General features: G+C 38.2%; 2 protein-coding genes across 3 annotated transcripts in view; both read right to left on the reverse strand.

Annotated features, from left to right (window-relative positions):
* TPST2 (tyrosylprotein sulfotransferase 2) overlaps window positions 1–11473 on the reverse strand; it is a 30671-nt gene extending 19198 nt beyond the window's left edge. For both annotated transcript variants that reach the window (XM_053469464.1, XM_053469456.1), the window contains exon 1: window positions 11315–11473. The gene's annotated coding sequence lies outside the window, so the exon portion shown is untranslated. The remainder of the gene's footprint in view (window positions 1–11314) is intronic.
* Window positions 11474–14195: 2722 nt separating this feature from the next.
* On the reverse strand, window positions 14196–20704 carry CRYBB1 (crystallin beta B1). The gene is made up of 6 exons (XM_053469548.1): window positions 20667–20704; window positions 20107–20267; window positions 18069–18187; window positions 16474–16606; window positions 15067–15209; window positions 14196–14543 (listed from the first exon to the last, which is right to left on the reverse strand). The coding sequence occupies exons 2-6, from the start codon at window positions 20242–20244 to the stop codon at window positions 14360–14362; spliced, it is 717 nt and encodes a 238-aa protein (XP_053325523.1). The 5' UTR covers window positions 20245–20267; window positions 20667–20704; the 3' UTR covers window positions 14196–14359.
* Window positions 20705–22672: the final 1968 nt, after the last annotated feature.

Here is a 22672-nt window from a genome sequence, read left to right on the forward strand (position 1 = left end):
TGCAAGGTGAAGTTAGCACCCATACTACAACCCCACCATTTTATTGCAGTCTCGGGTCCATTATCGAATGAAATTGTAATCCTGCAAGACACCTCCTCTGTCTCTATACAGCAATAAGCCAAAGCATGGGCTTTGCCTGCCCAAGCATAGGAGGTATGTTCCAGTCACGTCTTCGGGTACTGCAAGCACACCAGAATACTCCTATAGTAGGACATGGGGGTGCTCAGAAAAAGAAGGAACTTATACAAAGACGCTTTTAGTGGCCAGGCTTAAACACTAAAGTCATCCGGTATGTATCCCCCTGTGGCACATGTGCCTGTGTCAAAGGATCACATACACAATCAACAGGCCTGCTACAACCACTTCCTGTCTCAACTAGAAAATAGGCCAGCATGTCTATGGACTTCACTACCGACTAGCCACCTTCTATTAAAAAAGATAATGTCAACTCGTCGACGTCAGAGGCACATTACTTATATGACATTTTTGGCCACATTTTGCAAGGGCATACAAAGACAACCAACCCTGTCAACTGCTTTTCAACCCCAAACTAACAGCCGAATAGAGCGAACCAACTAAACTGTTGAGCAATAGCTTTGATGCTTCATCATATACCTCCAAGATGATTGGTCTCCTTCCTGCCTCTTGCAGAGTTTGTGTACAACCATAGTTTGCACAGGTCCATTTTGATATCACCCTTTTATGCATTATGTGGCTTTTACCCCATGACATTTCCTGGTTCAACCATTCCCATCAATGTGCCAGTTTCCTCTCTTCACATTCATGAACTATCACACACTTTCTCTGTATTACAGGACATCCTACCCAAGACCCAATAGTCATATAAATACCATGAAGACAAGACCTTCCAGCTTATAATGTGGGTGACAAGGTGTGGCTTTCAACCCAGCACTTCTGTCTGGCCTGCTCTACCAAGAAATTAGGACCCAAATACGAAGGACCTTTTGTCACAGTCAAAATGGTCAGTCCCCTTGTGGCAACAGTTCGTAAACCTCCTCCCGCCCGGAGGGTGCTTCCTGGAGGGGGGGCCCCATGTCATGTCTGCTTGAACGTAGCCTGTGCCACCCTTCAACAAGTTCTGCTGGCTGCTTGACGTGCCACCAGCAATACAGCAATGAAGGGGTGCACAGTAACGTACAATAATTCAGTGCAATATAGTAATCCCCCACTACCAGCATGTCAGACCAGAAGCCCCTTCACTTACCTCGTCAAGGTCATGCACCCTACAGCAGCAGATGTCTTTTTTATTTTTTTATTTCTTTACAAAAAAAGGAGTATACATATGTAATCTTCTGTATACAACAAATCTTAAGACAACATCATTTAACGTGACATACATATAACGGCAAGAAGCGTACAATTTATATTGTCTTTTAGTGTGAACGCCTATTATCAGATCACAGAAGTGCTGCAGCATCTGTGTCTTAAGTACTTTAATATGCAGTATTCAAAATAAAAAAAAATTAAAAAAAAAAAGTACTCACAACACACTTTAATATGCATTTTCCTTAGTGGGGTTGTCAAGTACAGTAAACAGTCTTTGATTTTCAATGTTACCAAAATCCTGCAGCTGCCAAAACACAGCAATAGTTGTCTTTAACTACACATGCAACCAAAGGAAGTGGAAGTCTTGTGTAAAAGAAATTTTCTTAAAGCGTTAGAGACAGTTTGGTGTCCCTGCCCCCTCCACCCTACTATATAAGAAAGTACCGTATTTGCTCGATTATAAGACAAGGTTTTTTTCAGAGCAGACAACCTCCACTGCTGCTGGGACTTCTGCCAGGGCTTCTATGATGGAGCGCCGGCATCACATGACCTTCCTCTGGGGCTTCTATGAATGAGCACCGGAAGTACCGGCGGCGGCAGCAGCAGCAGTGGAGGTTGCATGCGTGCATCGCGCAGACCTTGACCGACTGCCACCACTACACACCAAGGAATCTGCAGCACGGAGAGAAATCTAGGGATGCAGTGGTAAGTCGGGGGAAGGTTAGAGTGGCATATGGGGGGGTATAAGGGCTTTCTGGAGGCAGAGTGGCATATAGGGGGACAAGAGGCATAACTGGGGGGCAGAGTGGTAAATAGGGGGTATAAGGCATATCTGGTGGCTGAGTGGCCTATCAGGGAGGCAGATTGGCATTTAGGAGGGTATAAGGCCTATCTGGGAGGCAGATGTGCATAACTGGGGGCAGGTTGGCAAACAAAAGGAAATAAAAACAAAATGCATTTTTGTCAATCATAATTTTTATTAAATATGAAAAAATTGTTTACATGAGAATATTTACTAGTAAAGCTTTTTTCTCATAGAGTAGTCTTATATCCAGGCTTTTTCTTTTTTTCCTAAAATATTCAAATTTCTTTTTGGGGGGGTTGTCTTATAATCAAGCAAATATGGTATATTAAAGTACTCAAGTATGTAATATGCATTCTTTGAAAACAAAAATAAAGAAAAGCATTTACCTTACCTGCAAGTTGCCCTACTCTGCCGTGGTCTGACATTTCTTGCCAGTGACTGGATGTTTGTAGCAGTCATTGACAGGAGGGTACTCCTATTGAAATCAACGGGAGGCCATTCCACAAATCCGCACATAGGTCTGAACAGACACCTATCCACAGCGATCACCACGTGAGGGCTACAGCTGGCTGGAGATGAATATATCACGTGCTCAGAGATGTGTTCGTCTGAACACATGTCCTGCATGACATTTTGCTGCAAGCGATAAGCCCTTTACCATTTGCAGCAAAATTGAATGGAGAAATTCTGCAAAATCTCCCTATGGATTTGCAAAATAGACAGCATGAAATGTAAAAGGTGCCATGCAGCAATCCCAAGCATTGAAGTACAGATATAATCTAGTATAGCACTGTACTAAAGTGTGTTTTGTTTTCATACCAACTGTTATGTTTTGTTTTTTGCAGACCCAGAGGTCTCTATTGCCTGCAGTTATGTTATATTTAGGCAATACATTCCCTGCTAAAAAAAAAAGTTCTAACAGAGAATAGCAAAGTATAATTTAAGTTGTTTTATACTTTTAATTTTTTCATGATTATTTTATCTCTTCAAGTCATAATCAAAGCAGTATAGTGCCACAAAGATTTTCTTAGCATAATATGTTTAATGAAATTATTTATGTTGATTACACTTTTCGTATGTTGAATATTCATCAGTTTTAAATTAGCATTTTCTTATTTAGATGCTGAAGGCTGATGAAACAAATACAGCACTTTTATTGAGTCCAGGTTATACAAAGTTATGGTTAAAACATGTTTTCTCTGTAATTGAAAGGCGATTTTTTTATTTGAAACAATTATTTCAAATTAAACCTACAACATTAAACTATTTGCAGAATAACTGGATTCCATTGTATGATTGTGTCACTTTTACTGAACAATGGAAAATACTACAATGACAATAATACAAACAAACCATTTTGTTAAGCAACCTCAAATTAAGTGTTAAAACCCCTGTGAAAATCACTGGCATTCTGTCTGACAGCACCCCTTATACCCAGTAGCAGAACGGGTGAGCCCTTTGTCAGAGAATGGATTTCCAGAAGTACTTTGTGCTTACTGAATTGCTTTGTCAATATATTTTAATTGGACAGGAAAGAGTTTTACCTTTATTGGGAAAGCAGCCATTTAAAAATGGGAAATAAACATAAAAAAGGAACAAATTCAAAAACGAACGTGTAGGAACACGAGATCCATACACATTTGTGTGGTGTAAGGCTTAAGACGCGTACCTAAGCATTATCTTGCATTAAAAAGAGGAAAAGATTAAGCATGGTTGCAGACTTATCTCTTGCTAGGCCTTAAATACACAAACATCTCGGCAGGGAAAAGGAAATAACACACCCAGGCATTACCTGTACACAGAGAACAGGCATCCTGTCAATGTGACCGTACTGGAGCTTTGACATTAAAAATAAGCGTAAGTTGTTTTGTTTCTATGGTGTACAAATCTTATCAAGACCCAATATCACTTAGCATTTTACAAATGTTTGCCTTGTTCCTATTTAGCATGATCAACTAGCAAAAAAGTGTTTCCAGGAGAATAATTACTTTTAGCAAAATATATTGCTGTGGGTCTATAGTGGTTGTAAGGGTGAGAATAATTTCAGTTTTGTTTTTTTTTTCTTGATTCTAGATGCCCCCCTCCACACCAAATATCGATTGTAATAGGACAAAAAATGCCAAGCCAAAGGGATTGCTTGAACGCTGGGGTTAAGAACAAAAGTTATTTGTATCACCGTAATATCCTATTTGCTCGGTTAAAAGAAGACCCCCCCAATAAAAATTTTAAATATTAATTCAGGAAAAAAAGAAAAAGCCTGAATATGAGACTACCCTATAGGGAGAGTAAATGTAAGGGTTTTTTTCATATTAAATAAAAACTATGATTGAGAAAAATGCATTCTTGTTTTTATTTCCTTTTATTTGCCAACCTGCCCCACTTTTATGAACATCTGCCCCCTGGGCTTGCCACTCTGCCCCCCAGATGTGCCTTATACATGCCTATATGCCACTCTGCCCCCCCCATACTTACCAATGTATCCCCAGACTCCCTGGTGTCTAGCGGGGGAAGCCGGTGAATGTCTGCACGCTGTGCATAGACAACCTCCACTGCTACCCAGCACTTCCGCCGGGGTCTCTGTGTCACGCCAGCGCTCCATCACAGAAGTACTGTCAGAAGCGCCGGGTAGCAGGAGAGGTTCTTTGCACGCATCGCACAGACATTCACTGGCTGCCAGAGAGGAGGATCCAAGTCCCCTGCAGCAAGTCTTATAGTCAGACCCTGATTTGAGGTCGGATTATAAGACGACCCTGAATATAAGAAGAGGGGTATTTTTCAGAGCATTATCTGTGGAAAAAAAACCGTCTTATATTCAAGCAAATACGGTAATCAACGAAACGGTCCAGTCAGCAGGAAGATTTAATTGGGTTTGAATGTGCCCCATAATTTTAAACAAGTCCAATGTGTTTGTTTTGAAAGTACCCTTAACCCCTTCAATCCCCTATAGACGTACCGGGATGTCCAAAAAACGCCCATTAAGAAACCCCTATGGACGTACCGATACATCTAGCCCTTTGTTTGACAGCCTGGACTCCCCCCTGGCAGCAGAAGCCAGGTCGCTGGCTTTCTGCTGCCTGATCTCCTGTAACAGCTTCCGGCGCGAAGCCGGAAAACTGTTACAGATTGAAATGCCCGATCGCGCGACGTGACGTGACCTGGAAGTTCACGGGAGGATGGGGTAGTCCAGCAGGGTCTGCCTAGACGCTGCTGGGCTACCCGATCACTCCGATGAGGGAGCTGTAGCAGTTACCGGCACGTATGCCGGTAAACTGTTACAGTTGGAAATGCCCGATCGCGCTATCAGGCTTTCCCTTCCCGGAAGTTCTCAGGAGTGCAGGGTATCCCCCTGCAGGGTCTTTCTAGATCGTGCAATCGGGCATTCCCTCCGGTATGTCATTAGCCTTGGGGGACTGCCCCACATCCGGCAGTAACGTCACACTATCGCTGTGATGACCAATCACTGCGATCGTGTAACCGTTACTGCAGATGCTCTGCCTCTCTCCTCCATCTGAGAGAGAGACAGAGCATCATGCAGAGCTGCAGTTAAAAAAAAAAAAAAAATCAAAAATCAGTACATAACCACCCATATACCGGTCTTACCCTAAATTAACCCTTTCCTCCCCACGATCTTCAAAAATTTGGGTTTAGTTTGGTGGGTCCCCTGTAATGTCCAGAAAACCACACAAAAAAAAACTAGGCATGTGGAGTATTTCTGTAATCAGGAGAGGCGGCTGAACACTTTATGCTGGATTTCTCTGCCATAGCGTATACCATGTGCAAAATATCCTAAGCAACACAGAAGTGTTGGTGAAAAAAGTGCATGAAATTAGAGCAACAGCTGACTTTGGCAGTGATTGGCGGCCAAATGGTTGCATGAAAATTGTCCAAATGCTCCTGGTGAAATACTCTGGTAGACCGTTTTCCAAAAATGTATACTTTTATGGGAACATGTTCTCCTGTGGGACTGCTAAGCTGCTTCATAGATAGCATTGGCTTAGCACACAATGTTATCCAGTATGCCGGCACCTTACAACTTATGCCCTGTAATGTCCAGAAAACCACAAAAAACACTAGGCACGTGGGGTATTTCCATAATCAGGAGAGGCGGCTGAACACTTTAGGCTGGATTTATCTGCCGTAACACATACCCTGTGCCAAAAATCCTCAGCAACACAGAAGTATTGGTGAAAAAAAGTCCACGAAATTAGAGCAACGGCTGAATTTGGCAGTGATTGGCGGCCAAATGGTTGCATGAAAATTGTCCAAATGCTCTTGATGAGATACTCTGGGTTGTCTGCATTACAGAAATATATACTTTTATGGGGGTATTTATAATTAGGGGGGTGCTAAACAGGCCCAAACAAAACATAGGTCTACTAAAGCAAAATGTGAAAATTTCACGTCTGGAATCTATAACGCAGATGGTCCAGTTTGTGCCCTGTAATGTCCAGAAAACCACCAAAAAACTAGGCATGTGGGGTATTTCTGTAATCAAGAGAGGCGGCTGAACAATTTAGGATAGATTTCTCTGCCGTAACACATACCCTGTACAAAAAATCCTAAGAATACTACAAAACGCGTTGGTGAAAAAAGGGCAGGAACTAATTTCTGTGGCCACCTTTGACAGTGATTGGTGGCCAAATACCTGCATGTAGAATGCTGATAGGTTAGCCTGGATTGGCTGCTTTACAGAAATATATACCTTTGTGGGTGTTTTTATTTGTTTAAAATTAGAGTTGCAGTCCCATCATACCTAATGTAATAATTTAACGGCTTTGTATAAAGTAACGTACACCTTTTAGTATGTTGCCTATATGTGCTGGGAAAATATGGAAAATCCATATAAATTAGGTATTTCTGAAGTCAGGACACCTGAATTGATAAATCTGGATGGAATTTTCTGTCACTTTACCTAATTTTATGAGGATTCAGAGGGAAAATTTTTAAAAAATTAGGTGTTTTTTTTCTATTTTTTGCTTGTTTTTACTAAATTTCTAATTCTAAATTTTCAGCTAATCATCCAACTATGGTATCAAAAGAAAGCTCTATCTCTCCTTGAAAAAACAATATATAGTTTACATGGGTACACTATTCACAGGAAAAGAGAATAATCGCTGAACCGACAGAGCAAAAATGGCAAAATTGCTCCGGGCTTTGAGGAACCAAAAACCCCTGGGATTGAAGGGGTTAACATGGTCCTTATCACAGAAGCAGTTCTGAGCGCCAGGCAGGTGTTTTTTGTTTTTCTTTTTCATTTAGCCCAGCTGTGGACAAGCAGCAGGGTTAGGATCCAGGTCACCCACAGCAGACGACCCCCGCTGCTGCCGATAGTTCCACTGGGGCTTGGGGATGCATTGGTAGGTCCGGGGGTGGGGGGCAGAGTGGCATAACTATAAGTAAGGTGCATTATGAATTAAGGGGGGGGGCTTAAAATGGCCATTGGTGTTCCAAGTTTCTGTTTGTATATAGCGTATGCTAACTAACTGCATAATAGATACCAAAAATGTTAACATACATGTATTCCTGTCCATGGGTTTCTCCACCTAAAAATCATCATGACATCACAAGAGCTTCCCTTGCTTCAGGAGAGACCTCTAGGTACAGTGCACGGAAACCCCCCCTTTTTTTTTAAATGTTGGCCCAGTAGCTTGCCCAAAGAATGCTAAACCTATGCATGTGATGCATCACTGTACTGGGGAAACTTTGCTGAAAACAATTTGGTGTTTGTTTCTGCAGTTGGACATGGACATGATGTACTTTTTTCTTTTACTGCTAACTTAGACAAGATGGGCTGGGAGCGGTACAGGGATCCATCAGTGCTACTGAAGTCAGTGACTCAGAATACCAATTTTAACAATATTATAATTTGGGAAAATACGCCCACCGTTTAATATTTGTCCTATACATGTCACGATACATTAAAATCCAAAGCATAAGAGGTGTATCCAAACTCTGGACAGGTATATGACGTATATTTCCCATTTGGAATAGCTGTGTACAATTTATAAGATATGTTTGTTTTCAAAAAAAAAAATAAAAAAAAAAATAGAAACAATTTCTTTCAATCTAAGTGAATGTTTATATATGAATATGATTTAAAAAATAATGCCCTGCTTGTCCAAATTGTTTTTTAAAAAACAATATATACAACTAGTCTGCTGACATGGGTCCAAGAAGCAGAGCTTGGCAGATTGTTTTCATAAAGTATAACATGTAGAGATGCCAAGCCCCTATTTTTTCTGTTCCTCGCTTCTAAGGCTCCCCTGGGAAGCTAGAAAGCACTAAGGGGGGACAGAGAACCGCTATTCTTCTCCTTTTTTTTTTTTACTTTAAACATAGAAACAAGTTTGTTTCTAATGCAGAATGCCCCATTGTTGTCACTGTGAAAGGCACACTTTATACTATCATCAGCAGTTGCTTTAAGTTATAATGATTCCTTTAGGATAAAATAAAATTTAAAAAAAAAAAAACAAGCATTGGCAGCATAATGAAAAATATCTGTAGAGGCGGGGAGAAATACCTTGCAGCCATTCAGTTTAGGGTTCTACGATTCTGTACCGGTGGCAAGAACATTAGCCGCTTCTGCTTAAAAATATATATGATTTTGTAGGGTAGGATCAAACAAGCCATCACATATTTAATATACAGGATCCCTCCAAAGCATTACTTAATCCTAGGTAGAGATGATCACTTAACATTATAAATTAACTTTTCATCAAAGTGAACTGACCAGCCTTAAATCACTGAACAAAAAACACAAATATTAAAATTTCCATGCCAAAGAGTAAGGCCACCAAGTATAGGTTACGAGCAAAGGTGGGGGGGGGGGGATATTTTGTTTGCAGCAAAACTGGTAACATTAAAAAGATAAATATATATATATATATATATATAATGGACACTAGCATTTTGCGAATACCTGAAAAGGGACCATGATGCAGCTTTGTATGTATATTTGAACTGCTACTTGTTTCATATAAGCAGAATGTAAGTTGACATATTACTGCCAATTCTAAATAATTATAACAAAACACGATGGTCTAAATATTTACACATTAGAGCACAAAGAAAATGCAAATATCGCTAGGTGGTATCAAACTGTAAATGAAGGAACAGTTAAATAGATCTATATTAAATTCAAAAGTCTTCCTCAAAGATCTTCAAAGCCACACTACATCACTTAGCATTTAGAGACTTTCCCTTTGGTTAGCCTCTGCAAAAAAGTTGCAATAAGTATCTGCTTCCTCTTTCTTTGTTAAAGGGACAATTTACTGTTCTTCACAGCCGCACAAAAGAAGAATGCATATTACAGAACTTTGAGTACTTTTAGATGTATTCTTCAAATGTTAAAAACAAAAATACCTTAGGGAGAAGCTACAGCTACGGAGCTGCAGCTGCCCAACTCTTCCATAGTCTGACAATTCTCCCCACTGAATGGCTGCTTGAAGACCCCGGCATGCAGCATTCAGAACCAGTGATGGAGCTGACTGGCAATATGTTTATCAGCGACAGATCTGCACAGGCGAATACATCTCCAGGATGGAAAATATATGGGAGATGCACAAAGGGACAAACGCATAGGGGAGAATTCTGCAGAATTCCAGAAGCATTTGCATGTATAAAGAACTGTATTGAATACTTCAAGGAAAATATTTGTTTTTCCATGGAATTTCCCCTAAAAGCAGGAACCTAATAACTAAGCTACATGTAGTACCTGTTAATATCTATGTTAATATCTTCTTGTGTATAGTAGAACAACGCATGAGAAGAAACCGTAACTAAGTAGTGATAGAGAAATTAAGTATTGTTTTAATAATCAGTTTTATGGATTCTCCCTGTAATCACTATTAGTCTTTGTTGAACCCTCCACATGAGACAGTGAATTATTACATTGTTCCAAACTCGCATATTAAACAAAAATAAAATTACAAAACCAGGAACTACAACTTACAACAAATAGCGATCCCAACGGCTTCTCCGGGTTGCATAATAATAATGGCCTTTCATGCCAGAATGCCCAAGTGAAGCCTGTAAGCTTTCAGGATGAGATATAAAACCATAAAATGTTAATTGAGTGCATTAACTCTGCAGCCTCAAACACATCCCTGATGTCAGGGTTTCACACGCCAAATACTATAATTTACTAGCCCTAGTTGGCCCACTGTACAGATATTCTACAACCGTCCCTGGTGGTTCCTGATGGAATAATTGAAACATCAGAATAATGAGTGAGACTATTTTATAGAACTTTAAAACCCTGACTGGTCATGGTATATAGTATATAACATATAACAGAGTATTAATTCCATGTTCAGAAAAGATTGTTACTTCTGTTATGGTGCAATAAAGTTTTTATTCTTCAACACAAAATTAGCTCTCATCATCTGAAAACTAGTTTTTGCCACCACATTCTGTGATGGGTAAGAGAATGATGGATTGCCACTTTATTTTAATATCTGATATTCACTAAAAAGGTGCATCTGCAGGGAAACTAATGAGAAAAGTTTGAGAATGTAAAAAAAACACATATGGAATTGTGTTCCACATACTTATGTTTATCACTAAGCGGATGCCCTAACAAATCAATGCATACCTTACCTCAACAACCTTACTTAAATACTTTTATGTCCCTTTTGTGTTTTAAATCAGGCAAACAAAAGCAAGTTTTCAATACATATATTATATATCATTATCGATTATATAGAAGAGAAAAGGGTCCATCCTTTATTTAGCACATATTACTTACTTCTGCATTTTATATTTCACATAGATCTACACAATGTTGATCCAATAGAATGATACATACAACGGATACATACCATAGGCACATGGATAGAACGTAAACATGTGCTGATGCCTGTAGCTCTGGCAACCAGACATAAAGCACTGTCCTACCAAGTATTAGCGGTGTGTAAATATAATTGAAATGGTACAGGCAGAAACACACTTGTTCACACATACGTAGATACTGTACAGCAAGCTTTGACAGACAGGGTAGTTGCACGGCTAGTAACTGGCCATTGCATGCACCCCGGCAGTACGCAGCACAATGAATGGGGCGCCCCGGCGTCACACAGCTAGAGGTCCCGTACACCCTGTAAAGCGTTACCCACCGCCTCCCTGTAAACTTTAGCGGCCGTGGACAGCCCTTGTCTTCCTCTCGCCATATATCCAAGGCGCCTCTGACACCCTCGTTCAGACACATTCTCTCCGGTTACTCACCTCTAGTCGTCTCCCCCTCCCATATACTGGAGAACCCGGTGGGGGACCTCTCGCGTATTAGCAGCGCATTTCCCTCAAGCCCGGTAGCGCGCCCACGCACGCGATACAGGCACCGTCTAGAGCGGCGGATCAGTCGCTGGCACCGCCCACTTACAGTAAGGTCACGCGCATTCGTCAACCCTCCCACCCTGTGCGCGCGGCCGACACCCCCCAAACCCACTGCTCCCCCCTTCTCTTTCTTCAGTCGTGTCAGTCTTGACAGCGTGTGTCTTCTGGCCGTTGGTGGTGCCGCTGCTGCAACAGAGCTGTAGCGAAGTCTTGCTCAATAAGCAACTCCCATTTTGGTGACTTATGTATGAAGGGTTAAATAAATAATATAAGCCGAAATAGCTGATTTAGATGCCATCTGACAGAGCCTTTAAATACTGGGACTGTTCAATAGAAAGCCAGACAACTGCGATCCTAACCCCTGATTGCGGGGAGGGCCTCTTTCCTAATGTCTGTATGACTGCTGTACAGGGGGGGGGGGGCAATCCAAAATACTTAAAACAGGGCTGTGGAGGTGGGAGCACGGTGGGGTCACGCAGCAGTTCACACTGTGACTAGTAGAGGTGTGGAGGGATGATGGTAGATTGAGGCTATTTTAGTGTGATTGTGTAACCGAATGTGTTAGAGTGTGTAGGTGTATAGGTGTATGCTACGTTATTAGTTACCTGAGGGGGTCACTTGGCTTCAACTGCCCTCTTGCCCCCCCAGCAGCCTTCCTCTGCTAATGTACTTATCATGAGTGAATTTATTGTATCTATCTTTTATTACACTGTAAACTGTAAAGCACTGGGTACATCTGTTACCATATATCAAATATTTGTCTCATGCCAGCCATCCTTCCAAAAATGTGCATTTTAAACCCATTTTGTGCTCCCTGACATTTCCTGATGATGTGGCAGGGGCCTCCTTCAACATGCCTGTGATGCCCTGTATGAATGATTGTTAACACTGTATGTATGAGTGTTATTGACTGTAAGGAGACCCCTTACTGTTATACTGGAGGGCTCCCTAATTACAAAGTTTGTTCTCCAAAATATGTATTCTCTCTCTGTTTCTTTTTTCAGCGCTATGCAATCCATTAATAGTGGGTGATACCGTCGGATGTGGGGGTGACAGTTGATCTTCTGGGTGTGTTTGTCTGCCCCTGTATTACAAATGTATATAGGAATGTTTGCAATGTATAAGCCCCTCCGGGACCAGCTCTTATATAGGAAATCTGAACACTCCTTATCATCTCTACTACCAGGAAACCTTCCAAAGTCAGACAGTGACTTATTTCTCCGTTCTGTCTTCCTAACTTAGAGATAAAAGTTATGTGGTTGAATCCTGGACAATAATGATGACTATGCTGAATTTTACAAAGTTGTTGGGTTATCTCATACTTTGAAGCACAAATTGCACTTGATTTATAGAAAACTCTTGAATGCACAACAAACCAAAAGAATTGCTTTTCAAATATATTTTCCTTATAGTTAAAGGTAAAAAAAACAAGATGTACAAAACAACCTTTGGAAAATTTGAGGTCTGCCTGGGCCGTATGCTTAAAAACTTGTGCACCTTTAGTGAAATAAGATAGTGGTTTATAATGCTATCTATGTTACAGGCCAATCTGAGTGAATAAAGATTGTTAATGTTGCGACATAATATACTTTTCATTTTTTTATATTAGTATGGTATAATTAAAATGTAGTTTTGTCTATGAGAACGTATATATAAGATATATGTGTGTATATATATAATGTTTCATCATTTCTATAAATTTATGAAATGTCTATGTGAATGCATACACCAGGAACAAGGTCAATTGTAATATATATGTTTTAACACACGATAACACTTAATGTGTGATCTATGGGTCTCCTTAACTAAAACATTGATTGTATTTGAGGCAGATCAATTTCTTGCTGACACAGCAATTATATAAAAAGAAAAAAATCTGAGTTGCAGAATGTTGATCCATCTATACAATATGACAAATGCGGACCGCAGACATGCATGTTCCAAATAATTATCATGAAGAAATGTGTAAGCTCTTATTGATTTAATGCGACCTGTACTTTAGATATGCTTTTATTTGGTGTATTTATTGTAAACTATGCTTTATAATGGTCAAGTTTGTTCCAGGAAAAATACATTTGTAAAATTTCTGAAATTGTGACTTCCCTTAAACTTTTTGTTGAAAACATACATAGCTTTCTACTTAAGATTGTAAGCTTGCGAGCAGGACTCTCACCTAATGTATCGGTTTGTCTTAGTCTGTCAATTCTTGTCTTGTCATACCCCTTGAATATATGTATTGTATTAAGTGCTGCATAAATTGTTGGCGCTATATAAATAAAAGATAATAATAATAATACTAAGAAGCTGTGTGATTTGCACCTTTGTATGCATAAGATACACATAAATATTATATTATTATATCGTTATATGTATATTATGTTATTAATTATATTCTAATAAATACAGTACTATACATTAAATACATATTATCACCAAATATTTTTACTGTCTCAAAGAGAAACGAGTAATCTGTTGCCAAGAGTTGTTGCCTGTTAGGCAGGAAGTACAGACACAAGGAGCTGTCACGTTGACAACAAAAGAATGATTAGAATTTTTGGGCCTTGTCTTATAATTAGTCTAGAAGTTATACCATAACCTTATCTGTATTTGAAAGAGTTTCCTGTACCATAGAGAGGACCGTGAAGAGGTAGAAAATAATGCTGCCCTTGTCAGCAAAATAGAAGACACTATATACTATGCCAAGTCAGAGAGCAGTAGAACAGGCTAGCTTTCGTTGGATTATTCACGCTTACAAGTACGAAACAAAACCACCTTTTATACCTCAGAAATCATTTTTATTTGCAGCATACAATAAAGGACATCCAGTAAATGTGCAATATACAATAGCTGACAGAGTTTCTTAAAAATGTGGCGAGGTCGATTTTAAACACAAGGTCCTGATGGGTCTCTGTCAAGCGAGGGGCATCTTGCATTTGTTTACTTAGTGGTTGCTGTGGTGGGGATAAGGAAACATCCCTTCTGGTGCCATTGCATGTCTCTGATACGACGGATGGATTGGATCTGTGGCTGGAAGGCACTCCATTCGTTCCAGTGTTTGTAGTCACAGTTTTCAAATAGATATTGGTAGCCTCTGTATCCTGGATACTGGTATCCAACCCATCTGCAAGAAAGAGTAGGGGTATATATATATAAGTTTTTAAGAGCATCTACGATGGAAGCAAAGCTGACCACAACTGACCTAAGAGCACCAATGTCCTGTGACAAAAATAACAATTAATTTCATGACTTACTGGTTTATTACAACTGAAATTGTAAAGTAGCTACTGTTACAAGGCTACATTGAATGCAAATAACCCAACCAACCATCACAAATCTGTAGTGTTGGATAATTCATGTGGATGCTTCCTACCATACTTGAAGTCAGACTCACAAGGTATGAACAATTTATGCTGACATAGTGAGTACATCACGTTTTATGTTTTGTGAGACACTCAGAAATATTTAATATGATGCTAAAAGAGGGTTTGCAAGTTACAAAAACTGCATTGTTGTCTAATTTAATGTTTACTTGTGTAGAACCAAGAAGAAACAGGTGAAGCAGAAAAAAATCTTTATAATACTTAATTTTTAAAGTAGTTTACCGTTATGAAGTGGTAAACGACAGTAAGAAACACATCACTCACGTTCCACTGGGGACCTTTACGCTTCCCACGCGGTCACAGAATCCATAGGCCCACAGGCTGGGCACGTCATCCTCAATGATTTCCATCTTGTTGCCCTTGAAGTCCGCGCATTCAAACAAGGTGATTTTATGTTCTTGGCTATCCTGCAGGTGTCCAGACAGCAGAAATTTATAACCGTTGCAAGCATTTCAACAGAATTAAGATTGTAACTTTCATGACAATGTTGAACCAAATATCCAATGAAGCTCTAAGTGACGTAACTTATGTTTTGTTACTTATGTTACATTAACATGTCAGTAGAGAAAACATATTGCTTTGTTTATTTTGCCACTGTGCCTTTATTTTACAAATATGCATAATCATATGATTGTTAAATTAACTATTTATTAAAAACCTCTATACTGCAGAAATTTACATCAAATAAAGCCAGTGATTTCAACACTTACATATAACAGTTATATATATATATATATATATATATATATATATATATATCATATATCCAATATACATATACTGTATGTTTTATATATAATTATATCACATATATGTATTATACTGTGGCCATATACTGTATCTATTCTTGCTTTCTTCTGCATTGCTCTGCAGAATGCACAGCCATAATAACTTAAATAATAAATAAAACATTGTTCTTAATTTTTTTAAAAAAGCAAAAACTTTAGCCACTTGCTCTGGCAAGCTCCCAGTGATCTTATAGTATGTTGATTCGTTATACAGACTCAGTGTCCTAGTACCAGTTACTGGGCAGCTGGATTAAGAGCCTGGGATATCAGCCAGCAAAACATTTCAAAGACAATAGCAGAAAGGGTGACAGACTCATGAAATAAACTTGCTTTTCTGATGCTAAATTGAACTGATCCCAGAATGTCCTACTTTATCTTAGTCTGCAAAGATTCATTGTTAACAGCAGAAAGAACAGCACAGGTTGAGAGTTAACAAAACTCACAAAAAAAAAAATCAGGATCTAAAAAGAAAAAAAATATTTGGCAAAAAAGAAATCATTATAGAGCTTCAGGTCACGTGGAGGCATCACTTAAAATGTTGTTCAAGGGTTGGTAACTGTGCTCAGCTTAATGTAGGATTTATTTTTGGCTCCGTCAGTCCATCATTGTTTGTCTAGAGATTATTATCTACTTACATGTTTAAGAGTACGAATTTAAGATGCTTGAGTTACATATGTTATTTTAATCTACTTAAATTACCCTCTATTGTATACCTGTAGCCTGTAATTATCAAATTCTAGGTCTTTTGAAACATTTTTGGTATAAAATATTGACCATTTCTGCAAGGCGATGAGGGGTAGGATAGATTTTGCATCATGATACAACATGTGAAAAGAGAAGATAAACAAATAGCATTTCAATAGTCGATAGCCATGGGTCTTACCATTCTGATGGGGCGTAGGGACATGAAGCAGTCGCTCCTATAGCTGCTAGACCAGGTATCCCAACGAGGATACTCGCCCTTCTCCAGGATAAACATCTCGCCACGGAAGTTGGACTGCTCGTGGGCAACCCAGCTGAGAGAATGTTTACAGGTAGGCCACAAATCACATCATAGGGAGAAGGGGACGATGGAAGAACACCAAAGATCACAAACCAAAGACATAATGACAAACATACACAAAAGTGAAAATAATGAGAATATATCATGATGATAAAAGAGAGGATGCATTTGGTTCACAACATTTACATTAAAAATTAAAACATTTTTCACAAGTTAAGGCTTGTTGATATAGGTATTAGATGTCCTGAACTCCTAAGCTGCCACCCAACAACGAAGATTCTAGAGGTCCTACTAGTTGCCTAACCCTTCTTTGTAATATTTGGCTGCAAATTATTGTTCTAGCTTTAGATGCTATCTCTACATGCTTAAATAATCATCCTCACAGTATCATTAGTGTCATATGGTACTGTGGCTGCATTTATTGACACCGTTATTCAGTTATATTATTATTATACATGCACATATATTTGGACTCTACAATGAAGCCACAATGAAAATGATTAAGGTTGGATCTCAAGAAGTACTGTGTACAATGTTCACTCATTTACATGACCCAAATGTATTGCAAACCTTAAAAAAACTGATACTATTTTGTATACAGCTTGGCATTAAAGTTTTTAATCTTCACATGAATCCTTTTGCCAGAGCAATGTAATGTGCAGCTTCTCCCATCCATACTCACTAGGCTTTAGTTTCAAAAGCTGATAAGAGACCTAGAGCTCAAATTATCCCTTATAATCAGCATAATATAAGATTCCCCGGTGTATATGAAAAGTACACATTGTTAATAATATGTATGGTAATTGGAGCTATGGGAGATGCTGAATTGTAGGTTTCCATTAATACATATATGATAGCTATACCACAGTAAGAAATTTCCAGTTATTTATCACTGGAAGCAAGTAAACTGCTACAGGCTATAGAGCAAAATGCTAGAATACTTAACTTTTACGTTAGAGGCTGTATTTAAACCCGTGAAGGGCCAATGGGAATAATATTGCTGTTCCCATTTGGAGAGAAAAAAAACATATTAAAATATGTTTTTTTTACTGCAATAAACACTAAAGTGTGGCGAAGATTTCATTAGCTATAAAGGGAGTAAAGATGGAAAGAGTGGCACTAAAATCACAGTTTACCTATACTATGATCTATTGCTCTAGTCATTTGCTCGTAACATCTACAGTCACTTTATACTATGTTTCTGATTCTAAGTTTACTTTATCATGGCCGCACAAATCTAGATTTGTAACTGTCCAGATGTTTAATATATCCCTATAGCCGGTGTATAGATCAAGTAGTTATATCGTTAATATATCACCTGTTACTGACATGAAGATTTTAGTAAAGATTTAATAAGGTGGGTTTACGTCAAAGATTATGGTTGACATTTAATATAAAAAGGGACATTCAGGTGTCATTTCAATTCGCGAAGACGGTGGTAAAGGAAAATATCTCATAGAGCTTTTAGCACTTACGGTCCAGAGTCGACAATGACACTGCGTACTCTATCAAAGCCTCTCTCCCCAAGGTTCACACATTCATTCAGAAGTTCCATGTGCCTTCCCTGGAAGTTCTCCTGCTCAAAGATTACAATCTACAAAACAACACAATATTTCCTTATTAAAGTGCAAAAATAATTTTCTCTTCTTTCCTAAGGGACTTACGCTTGATGATGGGGAATATTTTTTTCCATGAATTGTATATGTCACAACAATTTTAATATATTTTAATATATGAAAGGGTATTACCATTTGAAGAAAAAAAATATAAATATATAAATATTGTATATATATATATACTAAAATAGATATTCTAAAAGTAAGACATTTTACCAAAATGAAGTTAAAAAATTAAGTCAAGGCCTCACCACATTCACGTTTAAGGGTGCTATACGAATGCCTTGGATACTATCAACCATGTGAATACTATTGCCATAAGTTAATTTTACTTGTGTTAAGAAAAAAAAATATTTCAAAATGCGGATATATGCAGTGATAATTTATCACACACAGTAGTACACGTATATATACAATACACGTATCTTACATATTTATCATTTTCTTCTGTATGTTCACCTAAAACATATAATCCTCATGTTTCTTTTTAATGATTTGTTAGTGCTATAGCATCAAAGAGAAAGTGGAAAGAACATGTTTCGATTCTCCGAAATGATCTATATACGTTTCGCTTTGAAGTTCCGCACGTTTTTACCATTAAAGCCTGCTTTTAATTAGTTTAAGAGTCTAAGTGAACTGCACACTAAAGCAGAGCAGAACATTCAAGCACACTTAACAGCCATTGCTAGATAAAGTGTTCTATTGGTTTCACTCAACAGAAAGGAAATTAATATCAAGATTAATTATAATTACCCCGTGATATCTACCGTGGAACAACTGTCACCCTTATTATATGTCATTGTAATACTAGCATAATCTCTTATTCCATGTAGCCCTGGAAATTATATCATCCAGTAAATGCTCATATCTTTACAGTTCTGATTTTATTGATGTCTCCGGCAAAATGTATTGCTTTAATCCCTTAATGACAAAGCCCGTACATGTACAGGCTCAAAATGCATTGTTTTCAATGGGTTTAGGGACCGCCCGTTGTCCTTAAGGGGCTAAAGGGCTATTTCTACTGTTATTGTTAAAAAAACAACTTTATTAGGGTAAGAAGCGCAGACAGTTTTTGTTTTTTGTATACATTGTACAGCCAATACACTGTTTCTTGCAGCATGCTTACACCTGTTTGGTAGGCCTCGTATTATACATTTGCATTATTTGAGCCTGTGACTAGCTTAGCGCACCGACATTTTTTCTTTTAATTGTTAAAAAACAAACAGATATTTTGCCTTTAATGTATAAACTTTCTACTTCCATCTAGCTCCCTCGGTGGAACGGGATGGCTCACCAGTACAAACCTGATGTATAAGGCTTGGGAGCACTTCCAGCTATTGTCTTAGAGGTTTAACTAGATATGAAATGAATCCATAAAGAGGCATAGTTTAGTATTAAAGCTTGGTATATACTTATGGAAGAAGAAACGCAAGAAAGCAAAGAAAGCTAATCTGCAATGCCATTTTACAGCGTATATCAATAATAATGCAACTGTATTCTGTATGTTCTGCTCTGTCATTAATCGGTATGTTCATACCATAGAGGTAATATAATCACTGCAGCAGCTATCACGTTCAGTTAACTATTATTACATGATCATTACTATATGCTATAGCAGTCAAGACTGTTGTATTCTTAAGTTAACATTCCAGATGGTCTTTCTAGATTTTTTAGCTTATGGTTTTTGGATGATTACAGGAATTAATGTTAACACCTGATTTCATTAGGCTTGAATACATTAAGAATTATCTATGGTGATTCAATTCTAGGTAATAGTATAAATATGTTTTTTTTTTTTGTTTTATACAGTAATTGTCAGTTATTGCATTTGAAGGCCAGGTGCATAGACACTTGGTGCTAACTTTAGGTTGAATCCAAATATTTAGGACACACTTACTTTGAAGGATCCCACACTTGGTTCTCCGGTTTTAGCGGGTTTTGGAACAGGAACAGGAACTGGGGCTGGTGTTCCCTTTTCCTTGGCATCTGTGCCCTGGCTGGCAGCAGCAGCAGCAGCTTTGGGTGTCTGAGACATTTTGGGCCTTTAAATTTTAAAAGCTAAACAGAACAATAACCATTAACCAAGTCAACATGGGGAGTTTTGCATACTTGTATTTTGTTTGTTTTTCTCATTTTAAAGTACTAATACAATCTCTTTTCACTCTGTCTCATTACCACGTATTCTGTGATTGCATTGGTTGAGTAGATGAAGATACAAAATATACAATATAACCTTGAAGTATTGTTTTATCAGTTGCAGCCATTACAAAACACGAAAACAAATTTCTGAATCGCTGACTGGGTAGTAGAAGACCTTTTGAATAGTGGATAAAGGGTAATGATAGAGACCTATTTAAATACGAAAGATCAGCCTATAACGCACATATTATGAAAAATTAGTGTCTCATTTTCTCTACTACTAGACATTCCCACGTGTTTGCTACTTCCACTTCTTACCTGAGGAGCAGTGTCTTGCTAGAGCTACCAGGCTTGATGCTGAGGGTTCGGTGGGACCAGACATTTATACTCTGGCAAGAGGAGACCCAGAATAGTGGAGAACAATAGAACTCATAGCTCATCAGTGTCTGACGAGGAAGCCCATAGTCATCACATATTCCAAATGTACTCAGTCATCTGGAAATATCTTCCATTCACTGTAGCTGAACCAAGCACTTTACATTGTGCTAAACATGTAGGCAATGGCATTTTAGATCCTATAGAAATTTCACTTTGTAAATTCCCTGATGATTCAGTAAACACAATCAGGCATATAAATCTATGGCCCAGGTGAACGAACACTAAATCAGGAGTTTATTTCGGAACAAATAGAGCCACAAAGATGAGCTGATGATCCATTTTTAAACCGTGCTGAAAATAACCAGTTGTGCCCTACAATGTAATACTTTCAAGTACAATTTTCCTTAACGGCTAAACACTATTAGTTAATATAGTTAACTTTTTCCGCTTATCATTAAAAATGTAAACAGATAACGATTGTAAGCTTGTTTGAGCAGGGCTCTCCTTACCTCTTGTTCCTGTAAGCTGAATTATGTTGTATACTACTTGTTATGTCCTGTTCGCCCATTGTACAGTGCTGCATAATATAATGGCGCTATATAAAACAATAAATTATAATGTTAATGGCAAGATGAAGGCAAAATATAAATAAAGATAAAAAAATATGAAATGGATTGAAAAAGTTGAATGAACATTTTGTCTCTGTAAAATACCTAGACATCCCATTTCATCAAGAAAGTTATCCTAGTTGTGGCGAATACAAAGTGACTTGGTCTGAATTTTTCAGCTTAGTAAGTGATCTCAGCAATGGCACTGTGGGCAAGCAGCGTGAGTGAGCAAACTAACTGGGTAAGCGGGTCCATTTTTATTTGTTGAAACAAACTGTCTTGTTTCAATGAGAAATGCTGAGGCCCACTTGAATAAAATATCATGCAGTTTTCACCCATTTTATGTTCCTGCCCCATTTATTGTATGTCTAACCCCTGACTTAAAAAATAAACCATTTATTATATTTTTTTCTAGACGTGTGTTATCAATGTAATGCAAATATTTAACATCCAAGTGATCAATGATTATGCTACAATGCATAGCAGCTCCAGCAGCAGAAAGTCATCAGTGTAGTGGAAGGGTTATGGTGGGTAACTAAAAAGTAGGTGTCCATAGGTGCTTGATACATGGAGGATATGTGTCCCCACATCCCTTCAAGTACCACTCCAAGCCATAATGTATTTCAGGTGTTTTGGATTTAAGTAATCTAGGAAGTACTTTGAAGCCCACTTCCATAATGGTAGTGTGCATGTTGATGGCCAAAGTGTTTTAATGTGTTCTGTTGATTTCTTTCACGTTCTTCTCTTAGGTCCGATTTCCATTTCCCTTCTACAAATCCTTTTTTTTTAACATAGCATGGAAGTGCTAGTGATATGTCACTGAGGGGTAACTGAAATATAAATGTGGTTCTGAATGTATATATAAATATACAAGCACTGGGAACTCAAGCAATTCAGATGCTTTTTCCCACTTTTGCTTGGGTTCAATGACAATCCGACTGTGGTCCACATAGAAACAATCTGTAGACTAAGGGACTTGATTTTGTTTAAATAAATACAATGTATGTATAAGAAGTAGACATTAACTCTTTAAATCACAAGGAAATAGTATTGAAGACATATTTATTTATTTTTTGAATTGTGTTACCAGATTGTATGGTAGATATTACAATTGTGTCCTGCTGCAAAGATTTCATAGAATCACATACCTAACTACTTTGGCAACCATTGGCGAAGCAAACACTGTTCGTTATTGTGACCTTCTACATATGAAAATAGTGTACAGAGACATATTTTAATGTCATGAAGTCTTCCATTACTTTCTTCCTCTTTCTCTTTTAATATGCTATTGGAATACTGAAAGTGGGGTCTGAAACAGCAGTCTGACCTTATAACATC

The sequence above is a fragment of the Spea bombifrons genome, chromosome 1 (genome assembly GCF_027358695.1).
Source record: "Spea bombifrons isolate aSpeBom1 chromosome 1, aSpeBom1.2.pri, whole genome shotgun sequence".
In the NCBI taxonomy this organism is placed as follows: Eukaryota; Metazoa; Chordata; class Amphibia; order Anura; family Pelobatidae; genus Spea; species Spea bombifrons.

Excerpts from the sequence above, each read along its gene's own strand:
- CRYBB1 (XM_053469548.1), bottom strand. The coding sequence starts at position 20,244 with ATGTCTCAGACACCCAAAGCTGCTGCTGCTGCTGCCAGCCAGGGCACA. Across the intron at positions 18,188-20,106 it reads CAAGTGTGGGATCCTTCAAA|ATTGTAATCTTTGAGCAGGA; the intron begins GTAAGTGTGTCC and ends GTTGTTTTGTAG. Across the intron at positions 15,210-16,473 it reads CCCTACGCCCCATCAGAATG|GATAGCCAAGAACATAAAAT; the intron begins GTAAGACCCATG and ends GGACACCTGCAG.